General features: G+C 40.5%; 3 protein-coding genes across 3 annotated transcripts; 1 reads left to right on the forward strand and 2 right to left on the reverse strand.

The window, feature by feature from the left end:
* Positions 1–3,485: 3,485 nt before the first annotated feature.
* On the reverse strand, positions 3,486–8,134 carry LOC118735810 (SUN domain-containing protein 3). Its single transcript, XM_036465777.1, has 5 exons — positions 4,848–8,134; positions 4,287–4,751; positions 4,123–4,215; positions 3,784–3,950; positions 3,486–3,694 (listed from the first exon to the last, which is right to left on the reverse strand). The coding sequence occupies exons 1-5, from the start codon at positions 4,989–4,991 to the stop codon at positions 3,664–3,666; spliced, it is 900 nt and encodes a 299-aa protein (XP_036321670.1). The 5' UTR covers positions 4,992–8,134; the 3' UTR covers positions 3,486–3,663.
* A 1,118-nt stretch (positions 8,135–9,252) lies between these two features.
* On the reverse strand, positions 9,253–14,227 carry LOC118735809. Its single transcript, XM_036465776.1, has 6 exons — positions 13,232–14,227; positions 12,242–13,160; positions 11,322–12,181; positions 11,004–11,255; positions 9,767–9,896; positions 9,253–9,703 (listed from the first exon to the last, which is right to left on the reverse strand). The coding sequence occupies exons 1-6, from the start codon at positions 13,772–13,774 to the stop codon at positions 9,579–9,581; spliced, it is 2,829 nt and encodes a 942-aa protein (XP_036321669.1). The 5' UTR covers positions 13,775–14,227; the 3' UTR covers positions 9,253–9,578.
* A 462-nt stretch (positions 14,228–14,689) lies between these two features.
* Positions 14,690–17,326, forward strand: LOC118735813. Its single transcript, XM_036465783.1, has 5 exons — positions 14,690–14,970; positions 15,070–15,173; positions 15,265–15,642; positions 15,703–15,831; positions 16,051–17,326. Exons 2-5 carry the CDS (start codon positions 15,081–15,083, stop codon positions 17,152–17,154), a joined length of 1,704 nt encoding a protein of 567 aa, XP_036321676.1. The 5' UTR covers positions 14,690–14,970; positions 15,070–15,080; the 3' UTR covers positions 17,155–17,326.
* The last annotated feature ends 735 nt before the right edge of the window (positions 17,327–18,061 follow it).

Below are 18,061 nucleotides of genomic sequence, written 5' to 3' on the forward strand. Positions count from 1 at the left end.
TTCGCAGTTTCATTTTCGGATTTTCCCCCTTATTATTGTTATTCATTTTTAACCGACTTCAAAACAAGGAGGAAGTCATCACTTAATCGGAATTTTTTTCATGTAAACCGTTTTTATTGGAAAACTTTGACAACAGCGCCATCAGCTAAATCCGACTTTCAACAGTCGTGCTCTGCATACGTTTTGCAGTAGTTCAGAGCCAGTTCTCAAAGGGGTAGTGCTGACTTGTATGCGTGCATGTGTGTGTGTGTTACTGCAACTCGAATCATCAAACTGTTACCACTTTTATGTGCATTTGTGAGAGAAAATTTCACGTATTTCTTTATCGTTAAAATACTTGCAGAGCAATAGAAAAACTTTAAACAATTTGTTATACTTTTTTAGAAATTGAGAACTTTTAAAAATTTAGCCACCGACGCGATTTCAAGTATTTTACATGTTAGAGCTTACAAAAACATACAGAATTAAAAGATAGACCTTTAATTTAAAATTACATAAATCCACTCAGTCGTCGCACTCAACAATTTCATCAATATCCACTTTCCACTGTACACTGCTTCTCGAAATGCCAAACAAATTTTCATGATTATATATGTACAAGTGCTTCTACATACATACATACATACATACGTAGGTGCACATGTACATACATATGTACATTAGGGTGGCCCAAAATAAGTAAAGTCGGAATTTTAATGCTTTCACCCCTCGGATTTTTCGATATAGAATAAAATATTCCCCCAATTTTTTTTTATTTTGAAATCAAAAAATATTTCGAGGTCGCTCAAAGCGCTCAAAGTTCTCCATGTATTTTATATGGGGGAAAAAAGACTTTTCGTAGAAGTGATATAGAATTCTTGAAAATCAATATTTTTCGATCGAGAAACTCTGGTTCTCTTCAGGAGACCTCCAGTAAGAATACCCAATTGTTTATTTAAAAAATTTTTTAATACTAACATTTTTTTATTTATTCCTCCACTGCATTTACCGGCATTTTCTGGCGTTTTGGCGGACGTATAAAATATAGTTACTAGGAAAAAATGGTTAAATAAATAACTGGGTATGTTTATTCGGAACAGGGGTTTTCGATCGAAAAATATTGATTTTCAAGAATTCTGTACGATTTGTACGAAAAGTAGTTTTTTCCATATAAAATATGTAATGGAAAACTTTAAGCGCTTTGAGCGACTCCAAATATTTTTTGATTTCAAAATAAAAAAATAGGGATATATTTTATTCGGTATAGAACAATCCTAGGGGGTAAGTGCATAAATACTCCAACTTGAATTTTTCACATGATTTTTGGGCCACCCTAATGTACATGCATACATATGTACGTAACTACATATGTACCCAAAAAGTCCATCCATCATTTGTTTGGAATAGTGGTTTTCAGGGCAAACAGCTGCTTCCACCTTTGTCTCTATACGTATGTACATATGTATGTACATTGTACATACATATCATGTGTGGATGTACATGAAGGTATATAAGTATCTGTAGATACTGCGTAAAGGTAGTGGTTGAACTCTCAAAGATATTTTTTGGCCACAACACTTCCCAGTATTTTTTACAAAAACGGTGTTGGTAAAGGTACCAAAAATTTATTTATTTTTTTTTTGAATTTGCCAACCTACATAATGAAAATTAACAAGTAATTTTGAAGCAAAAAACAAAACCGACTACGATTATCATATACAAATTTAAGATTTTCGTTAATTTCTTCATGATCCAAATGTAACTCCAAGATCGGGATCAGGTAATATATTCAGCCTTACTGCGTGAATACCTGCTGGACTGTGACCTGTTATAACCCCCACCAAGAGTGATAGCTGTGGCTTTGTAAGCGTGAGAAGTCACCCCGATGGCCCCCGTCCACCCTCGGCCAGAATAAACTTGCAAGCACACAAGTCCTGGTTTTCGCCCGGAGATCGCTGAACTGACATGAGACTCTTCTATTCAAGAGTGCACCACAAGTGATCAACGGCACCAAGCCGCTCTTTATCCGGCGATAACATTCCAAGGGTATCTTTCCTAGCCAATTCGCCGCAATGTCGCTGTGACCCGGAACCCAAATGAGCCTAATATGGAAATATTACGACGCAACTGAGAGAGAGAGAGATTGAACATTCCTTAACCATATTAGCGAGCACCTTCAATGCACTTAGGGCTCTAATAAACGCTATCAGAAGTACAGTGGGCAGAGAAGAAGCTCCTATGAGCCATTTGGGTGGCGCAGTAAACCGTGCGACCAGGGATGAAATCAAAGCCCTCTAGAACTCGAGTGTGTCCAGTCCTTAAGTCTGTCAATCAATCGGTTTCCCTGAGTCTAATAGCTTTTCGCGTTGAGGCGGCTTTGCCTGCAATGTCTGCGGGCACTAGGTTCGGCGTTACGTTAAATGTCCTTAGTATACATGGCGAAGTAAGGATTTTTTTTTTTTTGGTTTAATTCATCCCTGCTAGCTTGACGAAAAATTTGTATGTGAATGCAAGAACAACGTTTTTTGCTATAACTTTCTTATTTTATACCCGATTTTTTAAAACTTTATGTCGCTGAAAAGGTCTCGCTCAGCACTACAATTGGCCATTGGACAGTTTTGGCCTTCAAACACGTTTTAATTTGCACCTTCATTAATTTTGGAATTACTATCACTAGATTTTTATTTTTATGCTATAAATATAAAGCACTCAAAAACGATGACAACGGTTACATAAATAGCGGATAGCAAATAAGGAAATTAAAGCAAAAAACGCGATTTAGCGGGTGCAAAAAAATATTTTTACACCCAAAATTTTTTCTCGACATAAGTGTTTAAATAAAACTGACACACACTAAACTTTTTTTCGTTATACGCCTTAATGTACATTTCTCTTTTTATCCGCCCTGAAGTATGCAACACATTGTGGTTGATATTTAATACTTACATATGTACATACATATAAGCAAAGTGGACATGTGGGGTAACAGTTAAAATATTGATGCCGATTCTGAACAGACACTCCCTAGGAGTTTGCTCGCTTTTCCCTTTCCTCCTATCATGAACAAAAATTCCTCGAGGATATTTTTTTTTTTATATTAAATGGCGGAGTTGAGCTGTCTAAAAAGTGTCAAACAGCTTTTTCGAAATTCCAAATTCCTCCACCCAAATTTTCGGGGAAAATACGACGCCCTGGGAGTTAATTATTGGAGGATTTCCTTCTCGGGAGAAATAAAATTCACAAAGAACAAACTCCCCGGGAGTATTCTGAATTGGATGGAATGGAACAAGTTAACTGGAAAAAACTTTCGATTGAAGAAAAGTCTCCATAAACCATTATTAAATTAAAACCATCAATGAATATATTTTAAAAGAATAAATTACGAGAATATTAACAAATATGTATATATCTATAATTTACATGGCACTTATGTAAAAAAAATTGTATGCAAATTGTCGTATATGTATAAAAATATAAACAACATAAGTGTGACTGTGGTAAAATAAAGAAATTTAACAAATACTATACCTCAGAGATAACAAAAAAAAAAAAAAAAATCCACATAATAAATACTATACGGGGTTATGTACATAATACACATTGTATACAAAATAATGCTGCATATAATACGCATTTCTGGATCGCTTAGCATTCATTGTCCAAAATAAGAAATCTGCCTCCTTACTACTTCTCACTGCGACCGTAGACTGCAACACTGTCAAAAAAAAAAAAAAAAGCGGAAACCAATGAAGAAAAAATACTTTATACGAATTTTAAATCTCTTTTTTTTTTTATAAATCTAACCGATAAACGCAGGTATATTCTGCATGCCCATGATTGGACTTGAACTTGAAGCGCACGTAAAGATATTTATTTTCGCACTGCACAGCGAAATTTTGCGCTGGTGGTTGCTGATTTGCATACGTAAAATCGCCCATTTTGAATTCCTGCCAGGAAGTGGCCATGATGCCCTGTGAAAGTAAAATAAGATAGGTTAATGAGCATAATTTTCACTTTTTGTTGCATTCTTCTAGGCTGCAGCGATTGCTAATATAAGTTTAAAATTGCAAATTTTTTTTTGCAGAAATTTTATTATTTTTTCTAGTTGTTTTAATTATTTTTTTTTTTTTGCAAATCACTTACATAAACCTCAAAGTCCTTTGGCGCACTGCTAGTATCATTGTTGGGCGCATTGCCTTTACATAGATGCTCCAACTCGAAACTCTCCACGTATATCTGCGCACAAGAAATATAATAGTCCATTTAATAATCTTATTCAAATAGAAATTCTAATTTTTCTCACTTACCGCCTGTGCCAGTTTGATGGTCACCACCGCCTGTGCCCGCTTGAAGGCGAAGCAATTACCCGGCTCCATTCCTGGCTTTAGCATATTTATTGGCGGATTTGCGCTGTATTGCAGCCCTAGCACTGATCTCACCACATTGCCGCTATCAAGCGGCTCCGCCTTCACATCATACACCTTCGCACCCAACTCTTCCGCTGCGTAATTGACGTGCGCTCGCATTGATCGCTCCACTAACGCACCATCGCCGACGCTGCCGCCACCACCACCACCACCACCACCACCACCCTCGGCCATGGTCTGTGGCGCTGACAGCCGTACACCCGCACACTCAGTGAGTCGTAACTGCTTTTTCATCGCATACAAATCATCCCAAATACCGGCCAGTCGCTTCTTCAGAATACCGTCAATAATTTCACTCAGATGTTTTGTTTCACCTTGTCCCGGCGCAGCATGCAGCACAACGTGCTTATGGGGCGGCAAGTAGATGAAGTTCAAAGAATGGAATAATAGAGAGAGGGAGCAGTTGATGGCGGTTGATTTCTTTACACATTACACACTCACCGCAATCTCATCTACATCCTCGCGCAGTCGGCCGAGTTTGCGTCTGTTCTCCAAATTGCTCGAGACCAGTATATAGATGAAGAAACCTATTAGCAATGTCGATATCAAATAGCAAATGCAAACTCGCGTGCGACTTGGTTCCATCGCCTGTGTATTCGCAGTAGAAAAACAAAGAAATGTACGTTTTTGAAATTTACATTATTTCCTTGCTGGTAATCAAATTTTCAAAAAAAAAAAAAAATTGACGGGTAAAATTTGATTGTTTTACGAGAGGCGGCATTCACAATGAGGATTTGGTCTTGGGCAATGTGCAGTAGGGTGAGTAAAAATTTGCGATTGATTGTCGTTTTAAGTAAAAAAAAAATCGATAGACTGGAAAATTTAATTTTTAAATGTTTCTCGGGTTTTAAATTGATCCAAAGTAAAATAACACATTTCTGAAATCGTTAAGTTTCTAATTCAATATATCGAACCGTGAGTGGAAGATGGACCTATGTATATCAGCGGCCAGTTCGAAAACGTCCTATCTCAAAAAACTTTTCAAAAACGCCCTATCCCAACTGAAAATATGTTGAGATTGGGTGTTTTTGAATCGGCAGTCGAGACAGGGCGTTTTTTGAATCGAATTCTAAAACGGGGCGTCCTTGAAAAGTTTTCTGAGATAGGATGTTTTCGAACTGGCTGCCGAGATAGGTCGATCTGCTACACAGGTGTCGATATGTACCTTTTCTCTAAATATAACAAGGGGGTCCATTGAGAGCGTCGTAAGATGGATTTGTTTGATGCTATGTTTATTTAATTTGGGCTGATCCTGGAGCCTGCCACAATATTTAGACCGGCGAAGTTACACCAGTTTATCGAGGCAATTCGTCTGGTGGGTGGCGGTTGGTCCCTGATGACAACATCCGAGCGGGAGGTAAAACGTGCCTATGCCATCTTCGCCTTGCGACGAGGTGAGGCTGTGATCAAGTAAATTGATGACGTCTATAGGTGATAAATAGAGCGGTTTTGGGGTCATAGTCTTCGGGTTGGAGAAACTTGTGCAAAGCTGTGGGTCGTCGTGGGAGCCCTGCTCGCATGTGTCATATCTGAGTTGAACCGCAATAGGTAGCTATGAAAGTTGTATAGAGTGGATCCAAAGGTCAGGACGCGGCTCGTTGAGTCCCCTAAATATTTCTGACTAGTTTTCGCTGTGTTCAACGTTAGGTCTGTCTCTATTTCGACAGTAGGGCCAGCCTACGAGCATAATGTCGTTTTCCCTGGTACTGCGGCTTTTTCTGACTGCGTCACAGCTTAACTTGTTTAGGGCTGTGGTTAATGAACTCTTGCAGCGGCTGCAGCTTCGTTGTCGTGTTAAAGATGTTGCTTGGAAGACATTATACGACATCCTGCAGCAAAACATAGAGTTGCTTTCTCAACAAATTGCGAGTTTCTCTTCTATTGTGTTTGTTGTTTTAGCAGCACTTTGCCCCCTAACTGGTTGTTTGACTTATCCATAGGTCGGTTTAAGGTTCGTCGCACTACTTCCAAACCGCGGTTTTGACCAAAGAATATCAGCACAGCAGCAGTCGCTCAACCTATACGAGTATATGGTCATTATCACTGCAGACGCACGTTAGTGATTCGCTTGTTTTGAATCTCTTAATTTTACGGAGTCGGACCAGAGGGAGAGGGGTGTTAGTTGAGTGGGCATGTGAAGATGTGGTTGGTGTCGTAGGGGGGACCCTTCACATAACGGACCCACATTGACAACGTCGGGGCCTGGTCTGGACAAGTAGTTTAGCCTGCAGTTGAAGCTCAGTTTCGTCCACAAGTGGTGATCTGACCCCGTTGACTACATTCATGGGAGTTTGCGTAGGTGGTTATAGCCTCCCTTTGAATGCCATTGTTTGCCAGACTAAAGAGTGCCGTGTGTAATGCTGGTTGTACTTAGGACCTCGCCCATCAGGTAGATATGCCTTCTGAATTGCCTAGGTGAAGGTTTCTGCTCGAGCAAGTGTCTTTGTCTACTAAGAACTGCTTGCTGCGAATGATTTTGTTCCCCCTTACTGGGAGCATTTGGGCCTCACTATGTAGGTGGCGTTCTGTCGGCAGAGCAATTTCTGTGATTGTGGTTGCTGCTGTTGTAGCGGCAGTACTCACCCCACCTGGGCCGGTTCGCCCACACATCGTTGTCGTCAAGCTTATCTATCGGCAGGACCAAGAAAACAGCTATTTCGATGGGGTCGGACCAGAGGGAGAGGGATGTTGGCTGAGTTGGATTGAGCTGAGATGTGAAGAGTTGTTTGGTTTAATGGGGAAGCCTCCACATGGCGGACACTCATTGGGGATATCTGGGGAGAGACTGGACAAGTAGCTGTTGAGGCGGGTGCAATTTCCTTACCATAATTGTACCAGAGTAGCGTGGGACTCTCGTGGCAGTCGAGACCCTTTGTCTGCGATATTGAAAATTTCAGCTGTGTGCATGGGGAAGGAAAGCAGGCTGTCAAAGGTAGCCCCTTTCAGGTTCTTCACTGCGCGCATGCCTTCAACGTCCTTCGTCCAGGAGGTTAAGAGGGTCTCCGTTGATTTTGTCGTTGAGAGAGTTAGGTAGCCGTTTAGTTTCGAGCAGAGGTCATCAATTCCATTGACGAACAAAAAATATCGAACAATCGGCAGCAATGCGATCCAGGAAACTCCCTACGGTGGTAGAGGAAGCTTCGATATACAGAAGTCAAACAGTAGGGCGGAAAGGACACCACCTTTGGAATCCCTTACATAATTCTTCTAGGTTTTGATATTTGCCACTGAAAGGTTATTGACCACTGCCAATCATTCGTGTAACTTGCCGGCCACCGTTTGAACCCCTGTGGGAGATAATCTTCGATCTTTCCTAGAAGCTTCCAATGACAGACACTGCCAAACGCCTTTGACAGGTCCAAAGCCACTAGGACTGTTCTCTCACACGGGCAATTATAGGTAAGGCCACGAGTTATTTGAGTCTTTAGGACGTAAAGTGCGGGATTAGCGTTATCGGTTTAAGCAACGGGACCACTCTCCCCAATTTCCATACGTCAAGAATTATGGGATGGGCCATTGACCAATTGGGAACCTTGGTGAGATATGCCATTCCGGTGGGACTCAAATTTTTTAGCATCAGCATGCAAATTCCGTCAATGCCAATGACTTTGGAGACTTTCGGTTTTCACGACGACCCCCTGAACTTTAGAAGTGTGCTACTTCCACAGGCGCTGTTCATAGGGACAGGGGCGTTAGCTGAGTGGGGAAATCCATCAAACAAATTTCTGTCACCTCATTCGCTTATAAATTACTCGTTGAATGAACTTTTCCATCTACGATTTCAAGCATGAATTTATTAAAAACTTTAGAAGGAATGTATGTGATTGTGTATTTAGTAATTTATTTGCTTTTGCTTTGCTTTGCTATGCGCTTTTTAAGTATATAACTTTTAACTGCTTTATTGTTTATAAGTTTTCATGCCTTTGCGCCAACGAGAAAATAAATATAAAATTCAAAGTACTTAAAAAAGGAAATAAAAAAAGGCAATTAAATTAAATACTTCTTCAATTTGTTTGTTGTTGTTTTTTTTTGCTTCTGATTTTAAACGTTAAACGCACTAATTATGTAGCACTACTCATACATACATATTATGTATTTGAAATTGTTTCATTTTCTTGTTATTATTTAACAAACATACATACATACATACATTCATGCGAACTATGTCATTATGTTGAATGGTGCACTGCAGAGATTTGGTGTGGAAAGAAGTCGTTGCTTTCCATTTACATAAGCGTATGTTATACATACTATAATAAATTTAGTTACATATATATACATATGTATGCATGTATGCAGGTGAATGAGTGTGCTATTAAATACAACATCCTAAATGCTAACGACTAATTAATGTTATATGCACTATAGTGTATGTTTTTATATATTTTGTTGCTTTGCTAAACATACATACATATGTATACACGTTGAGTATATAAATATATCAATGTATAATAGTATATGATATATGCACGCATGTATATAAGGTATAGCAATAAATTAATATTAGATGCAACTGTCTTTGCGTACGTTTGCATAAACATTCCTCAGCAAAACAAGCGTCAAATCAAATGTGTTACCATATTTTCTATATTTACATACGAACGTTTCTCGGTTGATGCGTTTAAATGGTTTTTCCTGGTAGATTAGTTGGAGAGCGTCTAATCAGAAGATGATATTTCATTTGCCGACGAACTTATTAGTCGAGTTTCCGTTATTTAAACTTCACAATAAACTACCGTTGATACCCCCTAATATTATGCTTCAAACTATGATTCGGTTGCTTTTTAGATTTTGCCGGAGATTAAAGTCTTATGTTAATATCATCACCTGATTAGATACACCTCAGTTGTTGAGTATGTTATATTTTTAATAATCAATAGTATGCAATGCATAATTACGTTTACTTCCGTTTGTTTTTCGCTGCTATTTCAATTTGATATTAAGATTACATGGTATTGGTTTTGTATTTTGCGTATAAATATTGCATTCGTTTATGAATAACAACATCAAAATGTGTGTGTTTATGCGTATGATTATGTATGATTATTGTTGCCTACTTTTGCATTCATAATTATTAATATATTCGTTTTAAGTTTCCATGCTTCAATGGAACATATGTATGTATGTGTAAAACAGCCATATAAATCGCAGCTCTAATGCGTAGCATAAAATTTAAGATTTTTTTGTAAGCTTTAAAACACCAGCAGGATAATACTGTGGTATTAATAGGCTTTCGGGCAGTGGTCGTCGCGGTGTGCAACGCTGCTGCGCCTGGCGTATGATGTTGGCGATTTTTCCTGCACCAAAAAAAGGTTTGAATTTTAATTAATTTTACTGTGAAATAGTCTACAACTACGTACCTAATAAATTTGCTTCTACAAAGCGTTTATCTAAATGCCTGAGTACGCTGAGATTTTTCGTGCGCACCCATTGTTGCAATATATCAGCGACTTTAACTGGCACCAAAGTAGTTGAAGTTTCCTGGTGATCCTTGAAAAGTATACATATAATAATATTTTTAAAACTAGTGGCTAAATAAAAATTTGTTAATTGTAAAAATAAGTTGATCAATCAGCTATTAACGGAAACTAGTGACCTTTTGTTGTTGTTGTTGTAGTTTTTTGGGTGTATTGCTGGAGTGACAGTCCTTGGCCAGATATAAATCTGCCCTTTTGCTTGTTGTTGTTGTAGCGGGTACTAAACCCCGCTCGAGTCTGCTCATCTATTAACGTTGTCGACTGTTTCAGCTGAGGGGAGGGCCAGGAAGTTCGCAACATTAACGGGATCTGTCCATAGGGACAGATGCGTTAGCTGGGTGGGGTTTAGGGGCATGCGAAGAGGTGCCGTGAGTCATGTGGCAACACTCCGCATGCCGGGTACTGGTTGGGCACATCCTGTTGTTGTTGTTGTTGTAGCGGCTACAACAACCCCGCCCAGATCGGTTGGTATCTCAGTCGTTGTCGTCAAGTTCCACTAACGGCAACCCTAGGAAGCGTGCAGCTTCTGCGGGGTTTGCCCATAGGGACAAGGCCGACGACAGCCGGTTCTACGTACCGGAATGACTCGGGTTTCACCCGACCAAGGGCTGTTGTTTCGGCGATCTAACCCCGTTTAGGTCGGCGAAGTATCTTAGAAGTTGGGCACATCCTCGTTTATTCTGCTCAGGTATGAGTTTAGCCCGTTGCAATAGCCAGAGCGAAGTTGGGTTATTGTGGTGCGAGTCTCCCGAGATAGACAAAGTTCTGTCCCGTCCACGTCAGGTGGTTGTGTGCTCAAAACGGCATTCGCAGATTGAAAGTCTATATAACTCGATAACGACTCCCTGTGAATGCTGTTCAGGGCCTATCTTTATGCAGTTGGGTTCAGAGGTTGTTTAATGAACCTCTGGACTTCGCCCATCAGCTAGTAGAGGTGCCTCCTGACGTGCCTTGGCGAGGGCTCTTCTTCAAGCAGTTGCCCTTTCGCGTTTTGTTGTTGTAGCGGCCCTGTTGCTCGTTGTTGTTGCTCTAGTATGGTCACTTCTAAACCTATTAATGTGCTCATTTGCTGGTACAGCGACTATTGTTGTCATTAGCACCTGCCATTTGTCATATTTACCTGTTGAAATTGCACTTCCACTTGCTGTCGCGTAGCCAATTCTATTAAGCGTTTCAGCTTGTGATGATTGCAGTGTTTCTTCGATTCATGTATGAGTAAATGCTTCAAATCCCTAAATTCTTTAAAGTTTCTGTGCATGCCCAACATTGAAGGCATTGTCGTTGTTGTGTTTGTTGTTGCAGTGGCAGCATTAGAAGCATAATACAGCTGAGATTTAATTAGTTCCAAATTATAAGATACATGAAGTTTGTCCTGAGGGTTAAAGAAAGCAATTTGAATAGCTTTACGTTGCAAAGAACTCCTAATCTTCATACTCACCAGTGCCTGCACCAGCAACTCCTCGCTTAAATTTAAAGTGGGAACTGTGACAGTTTCCTTTTCAGTCAATAATAAGTTCTTTAGAAGCTGAAAGTTATTTTGAGGATGCTCGCTACTCCCACCCGTCGTGGTCCGTCTTTGGTTCATGCCCTCCTCTTCTGTTTTGAATTGCAACACCTCATCATCGCATGTCCGTGCACGCATTCGAGTACGTACGCGCGCTTTGAGTTTTGTCTCACTGGCACTCAGTCCACTATCATCACAACTAACACTATCACCTAGCCATCTATCGTTCTTTAACATGCGTATATCTCTAAAAGCCGTAGTTGCCCAGTCTACATTCCTTGGTTGCAAATAATTACCGACTGCTGTCTCAAAAATGCATTCATCACGTGTATCTCTGAAGATCAATGGTGAACCGCTGCGGCAGCGCGTTGCTCCAGTTGATGTTTGTGCTGCGCGTTTAAAGAGCGCTATGCTGCTGCTACTACGCTTGTGGCAACGTGTACACTCATTTGAATCTATGGCTTTGCCAATTGTGTTCGCCAAAAATTCTTTTTCCAAGCAGTCCAGGCAGGTGTCATCATTCACACTCGAATCATCGCATTCGTTTGTTGTTGTGGTGGCTGTGTTGGTGACTAGGCCAGTTTCGGCGCGCATGCATTCCTCTGTACTTGCCGCAATCTTGGGCGCTGCGCAGCGAAACTCAGTGCAACTAGCGCTGCGCTCATCGAAGCTGGCGCTATTGCAGAGCGTTGCTAGGGCATAGGTGGAGCGCAGCGAGTTCCGAGATTTTGAAGAATTTTTGGAAGATGTCGATGAAGATGTTGAAAATGTGGAGAAGCGTTTCGGTTTGGCGCCTTTAAGAATTAACAATAACGTTTATTAAAATATACATTACATGGCAAATAATTATGCACCTGTTACTTTCGAAGGAATTGCCTTGCTTTCATCTTTTGAGTGTAGCAAATCTCGCCCAAAATTCGAGAGTAGCGTATTCGGTAGCGAATGGGCCGCGTTGATTTGAGCAGCTTTCGTGGCCGCGTCAACTGCATCATCGGCCATACCCAACGCCGATGCGCGATCACTATGTGTGCGCTCATAAGAATCACATTCGCCACTCCCTCCTTTAATTTGATCCAAATGCATGGTAATTCGAGCAAAATTTTTGCTAAGCATTAGCTGAGATTGAAGTGTTTTAGTGGCCGGTGGTGGTAAGCTGTCATCGATCGGCGAACTGAATAACAACCGTTGCGCCGCAGTCGTATTTTTGTTAAATTTACCTAATGTTGCTGACTGTCGACCACTCAAATGGCAAGCATCGCGGTGCATTAGGAATGCATCTGTATGACCAGGCGGAGCTTCAACCGAACCATACTCGACCTCTGACAATGGGTCAGGCTCGAAGTCCATCTCAAGAAAGTCTGTTTCGTCATCAGCCATGCAAGGGTTGCCAGTGCCGTGCCCCCGTCCGGCAATGGCATCTAAAGCGAGATCAAAGTCCGCACCGTCACCACGATACGCATAAACACAATCATCTGAGTTGAGCGAAATCTCCTCCGCGTCCACATCTACATCATCGACGTCATCGTCACCCTCCAATAGCAATAGGTCGTCAGCGAAGTAGTTATCACTGTTGTAGCTGAGATTCTCCGTGGAGTTGTTGAGCGAAGCGCTACGCGATACCACTCCAGTACCAGCTGCGGCTGCTGCAAACACATCAAATGTACATGCATTGTAATCGCTGGGTGTCGAAACAGCAGCAGCAACAGACATCGCTGCTAATGCAACGTGCGAAGATGTGGGCGTTGCAATGTCTATAGCGGCAGCACCGTTTGGCTATAAAACAAGTGAAACAAATGAATATTAGAAAAACAAGTTCTTTCCCAAGAATGCAAAGAATTTCAAACCTTCTTATTTGAATCGCCATTGGCGCCTGCCATACCAGCGCAACTACTATCCGCTGTAACAAAGCTCGCGCCAGTAATCCCAGCTGTTTTTCTTTCGCTAATGTCAACTTCGCCTCCACAGCTACCACCGCCAACACCTTCACTTCGTTTTTCGATGCCGGTAAATGACGCATCTGTTGTTGTATTTGCCAAAGCTACCGTTGCAGCGCCAGCAGTCCCCGTCGACGCCGTTGTTGTTATGCCGACGTTGCACTTGGCTTGCGCGTTTGATTCTAGAGCATTATTGTTATTATTGTTATTTTGTATATGTTGTTGTCCACAAGTTAGCCAGCTGCTACCGCTGCCGCCGACACTACTAATGGCATCCCCACCACTTCCTAGACAATTACAGTCATCCTGTGCTGAAACAAAACCCGTGACTGCTCCAACATTAGTACCTACATGCGCTGCATTGCCACACCGACTACCACTTAGTTTTTCTATGTCAGAATTCTTTTTGAAAAAAGTACCATTGCCACTGCTACGCCCTTGCAAATTTTCCATCGCCACTGATTCGTTGTTGATTTCAGCTGCCCTATTAGTGCGTTGCGTAGCGTTGGTAATTCAGTTGAAGACTGTCCTTCAATGGTAAACCAATTCCCTTTGTAATCTATGTATGAAACGAAATATTTATTACAAACGCGTTTTTTGTAACTTTTGTTTGTTTCCAAGTCTGTCTGCGATTTGCTTTTTTTTTGTGGCCCTGGATGCGTATTAAACGTTTTCAAACTCTGCATTACCACGAAACCACAATCGATGAAAGTTTAGTTGTTTCGTACTGGTTTTAACTTTTCAACATTTTCTTTGTTTTTTTAGGTAGCACTTTTTTATTGCAAGTGAAAAAATCTTCCAATGCACAAAAGTCGAAAACAGCAGCAACTTTGACAGATTGTTTTTTGTCCAATCTGCTTCACCTTATTCTTTGATAGTTGACAGTGTTGCGATCGCAGGTTAAACCTTCAGGGATAATTTTCGGCCACTGGTAAACGCATAACAAAGTATAGCTGATGCCAGATAAAACTTTGTAGCTTTGCGTGACATTTTTAACTTTGCCAGCAAAGCGCCAGACGCAAAAGGTATGCCACAATGAACGCCAAGAAAACAATGTTGTACCGCTTTTTTACTCATCAAAGTTGCTGTGGATTTTAATTATTTTGATTTAAAATTATCAGAAAATGTAATTAAGTTTTATGTTTCTGCATGAAAACCCGAATTTGGACGAAACAAAATAAATATTAAACCGGCTGATTGTCAAAGCGCGCAAAAAGATGGGAGTTGACCATCTTTTCGCTTCGCGCTGCCGCTTCAACGATTTATGTGGCATGCTTTGTGCATTTTCATACAATTCATCTTATCTGTCAAAGCGAATCTGTCACGTAAAGCGAAGCAAAAGTTTTATGTGACATCAGCTTATATGCTCGTACGAGAGAATAAGCTCAATTTGTAATTTCTTAAATCACTTTTAAATACATATATACTACCGATTTATTTAATTTGCGTTGTTGTTATAACCCAATCGTAAGTTTAACAAAAAACCCACTAAAACGTACGAAGCCGTATAGTAGGAAAATTTTTAAATTTTGAGATGTGATACTGGCAATCCTGATTGGTTGTTTTCAAATTGACCCGCCGTGCGAAAATTAATAAATAAACAAAACATGTAGAATACGGGAAAAATGGCTTTGAATATGCAAATAAAAGTGAGTAAATACAAGCAGGGTTATCTAAAAATCGAAAAAAATTAATACTGCGCTCCATATATGTACCTGAATTAAAATACACCTGGATACACGCCGCAGTAACACCCAATATGTCTTCCTATTCGTTCCATGGCACTTCTAAAACATGGACTCCGCGTGATGAGTGTGAAAGCCAACAAATTACGGCAGCTGATTCAAAACAGGTAATTTAAAGGAATGTGATTTGAAGAATACCAATTGTAATAGCATCCACGTTATTAAACTTATACCTATAAATGTATATCTGATATGCAGGTCTACAATGACTGCAGCTTGCAGGACATTAGCTGCGAGCTCGACAATGAGAAATGGAGTGTTAAACAACTTACATGCCTGTTACGCCTCTACGGCGCTCATCGCTGCCTCTGGGACACATGCCATCCGGATAATCGTAATCGCAAACTGCGTAAAGCGGCACTGATTGATATCACAGCAGCCATGGGTGATGGTGTTACATTTGCGCAAGTTTTGCAAAAGATCAATGTTCTCCGTGCCACTTATCGCTACGAAAAACGCCGCATTAAGCAGCGTATACGAAGAGGGATAGGCGCTAAAACTAAGTTGAAGTGGTTTGCTATAGCGGATTCGTTCTTGAGGAAAGTTCCCAGGACAGAGAAAAATAAGAAGACAGAGGTATTTGGTTTTTTAAATTTGTCTTTTATATTTAGCATAAGCTGAATTTTTTCGGAATAGGACGATAATAGCGACTCGGATTTGGAAGAAGCTATAGTAATAACTGTCGATTCTGAAACGTTGATACCATCAGAAAACGACGCTCTTGCGCAATATTTAGATGTTGACATCAAAATGGAGCCTGAGGAGGTACTTACTTTACTCTATTTAAAATATATTCATTGACAACCATTTAACGTTTATTAAATTTGTCAACATTTAACAATGCAAATTCTTTATCGGCCCACTAACGAATACAAAATCACGTTGCCCACCTTCATATAATGCCAAAGAATCTAAGCTCAAAATCACATTCAATAGTTTACATAAAAAAAAATGTTTCTTAGTTAATACTCCCTTTCTGTTCAGGAGCATGCAAGTGAGACAAATAAAAGCTACCCAGGGAACGCATCTTATCTGCCAGCTAAAACTGGAGGGAGCTTTACAATTGCAGGAGAAAATGCTTTAATTGAACAACGTAAATGGACTACTCACGAGTCCTTACAGTTTGTTTTTCTGTTACGTTCTTATCCACTGCTTTGGCAGTTGACGCTAGGCGATGAAACTGAGATTGAGCAGCAGTCTTTTATGCAGGTAAAAGCTTTGGAAGAGATTTCACGTACAATGCAGCTGCCTAAGCATCGCTTGCTGAAACGCTTACAAATCTTCCTGAGCACCTACCGACTGGAGATAGCGAAAATTAAAGAGGATAGCGCATATAAACCGGATTTTGTTTGGTGGCCCATGGTACAGGAGTATCTAGATACCCCCAAGCTGGAGTCGGTAAATGCGATTGAAAGCCATGCCGACAGTAGTCAGCCTGCTCACAATGCATCTGAGCCAATAGATGGCTCAAGCTTTGACACATCATCTTTTAAACCAACTATTGGTTTTCCTTTAAGCGCGTCAGCCTCACCAGCTGTGTCCCCAATTTGCTCACCACCACCTATAAACGAAGACAGCAATAGTATGAGTGGCTGCCCCTTTACTGAGCATCAACATTTCAGCAAACCACCCATGAAACTCATCTGGAATGGACTCGAAGACAATCTGCTCGAAGGCAAATGGTCGCTCAAACATTCTGTGAAATTCTTACGTCTCTATGGTGCACACCGCTGCCTTTGGGATCTTAATGATTCAGATTATCGTTCGCGTGAAATGCGTACTGCTGCTATTGAAGATATTGCCGCCGCTATGGGCTATGGCTTGGACGCTGAATATGTAGCAAAAAAGATAAAAATCTTTCGCATTACTTATATGCAGCATAGGAAACGTATGCTGGAGGCCATCAAAGAAAATCGTGAGCCCGATATACAATTACGTTGGTTTCCCTTAGCCGACAGCTTCTTGCGTCCACACATTGGCTTGCGGTCGATTAAGGAACAAGAGCGCGAAATGCCGCAATTTGATTTTCAATATGTTTATGCGAATTTGAATTTAATTGATCCAGGCCTGCTGGCTGATTTGAAGTGAATTACGATAAAGGCCTATATGAATACATAATATATTTTATGTACTATATACATACGTATATTTTAAGATCCTTAAAGGATAACTAACCTTCAGCACCGCAACTTAGCTAATAGGTTTCTTATGATCTAAGTCAATTTGTATATTTTATGCCGCCATATAAATGTATGCATATGTACATATATACAAAAAAAAATATATTTAACAAATACTTAGTACTTCTCTACGCTACATCTTCATCCTGTTCACCCTCTGTTAGTTGCACGATCGACGCCAGCGACCTTAAACCTCTGTTATTCAAATGTTTGCAACGTTTTGCTATACAAATGCTTCCTGCCTTTCTGATTTTCTCAATGTCCTCTTTTGTGCCATAGATTTTCGCTGGCTTGCCACAACTACACGGGCACGAAACAATGCCGACTTTACCGGGCCACATTTTGTTTTCCACAGTTACACGACTTGTACTTTCCTCTTGACTTGACTTGACTTCCACGTGCTTATGTTGCTGCGATAGCATATTTGGGTTACTTTGTTGAGCACTTCTCGACTGCCCATTCGGTTGGCTTGTAGCACGTCATTCCAACGGTTCCAGATACTTTTAAGGGGGCCCTAAATAGTGGTTTGGTGCTTATATCACTACCACCTCTACCAGCATAACGAAAACCATAGTTTTTCAATACACGTTGGGCTCTTTTTGCTTTCTCACTTGTGCTCGATCACGCTCTAGAAAATCTTTCATTTCACGATGTAGTATATTACCCAAATTAGTATGGGAACCCCTCTGCGGTACCACCTTTCCTTTAAAAAAAAAAATTATAGAAATTGGTTGACGTAGTACGTACATCCAAATTAAAAAATATATATATTCCGACGAATTAATAACCTCCTCCTTTTTTGAAGTCGGTTGAAA

This window comes from Rhagoletis pomonella, unplaced genomic scaffold (genome assembly GCF_013731165.1).
Source record: "Rhagoletis pomonella isolate Grant_MI unplaced genomic scaffold, Rhpom_1.0 Rhpom_scaffold_00003, whole genome shotgun sequence".
NCBI lineage: Eukaryota > Metazoa > Arthropoda > Insecta > Diptera > Tephritidae > Rhagoletis > Rhagoletis pomonella.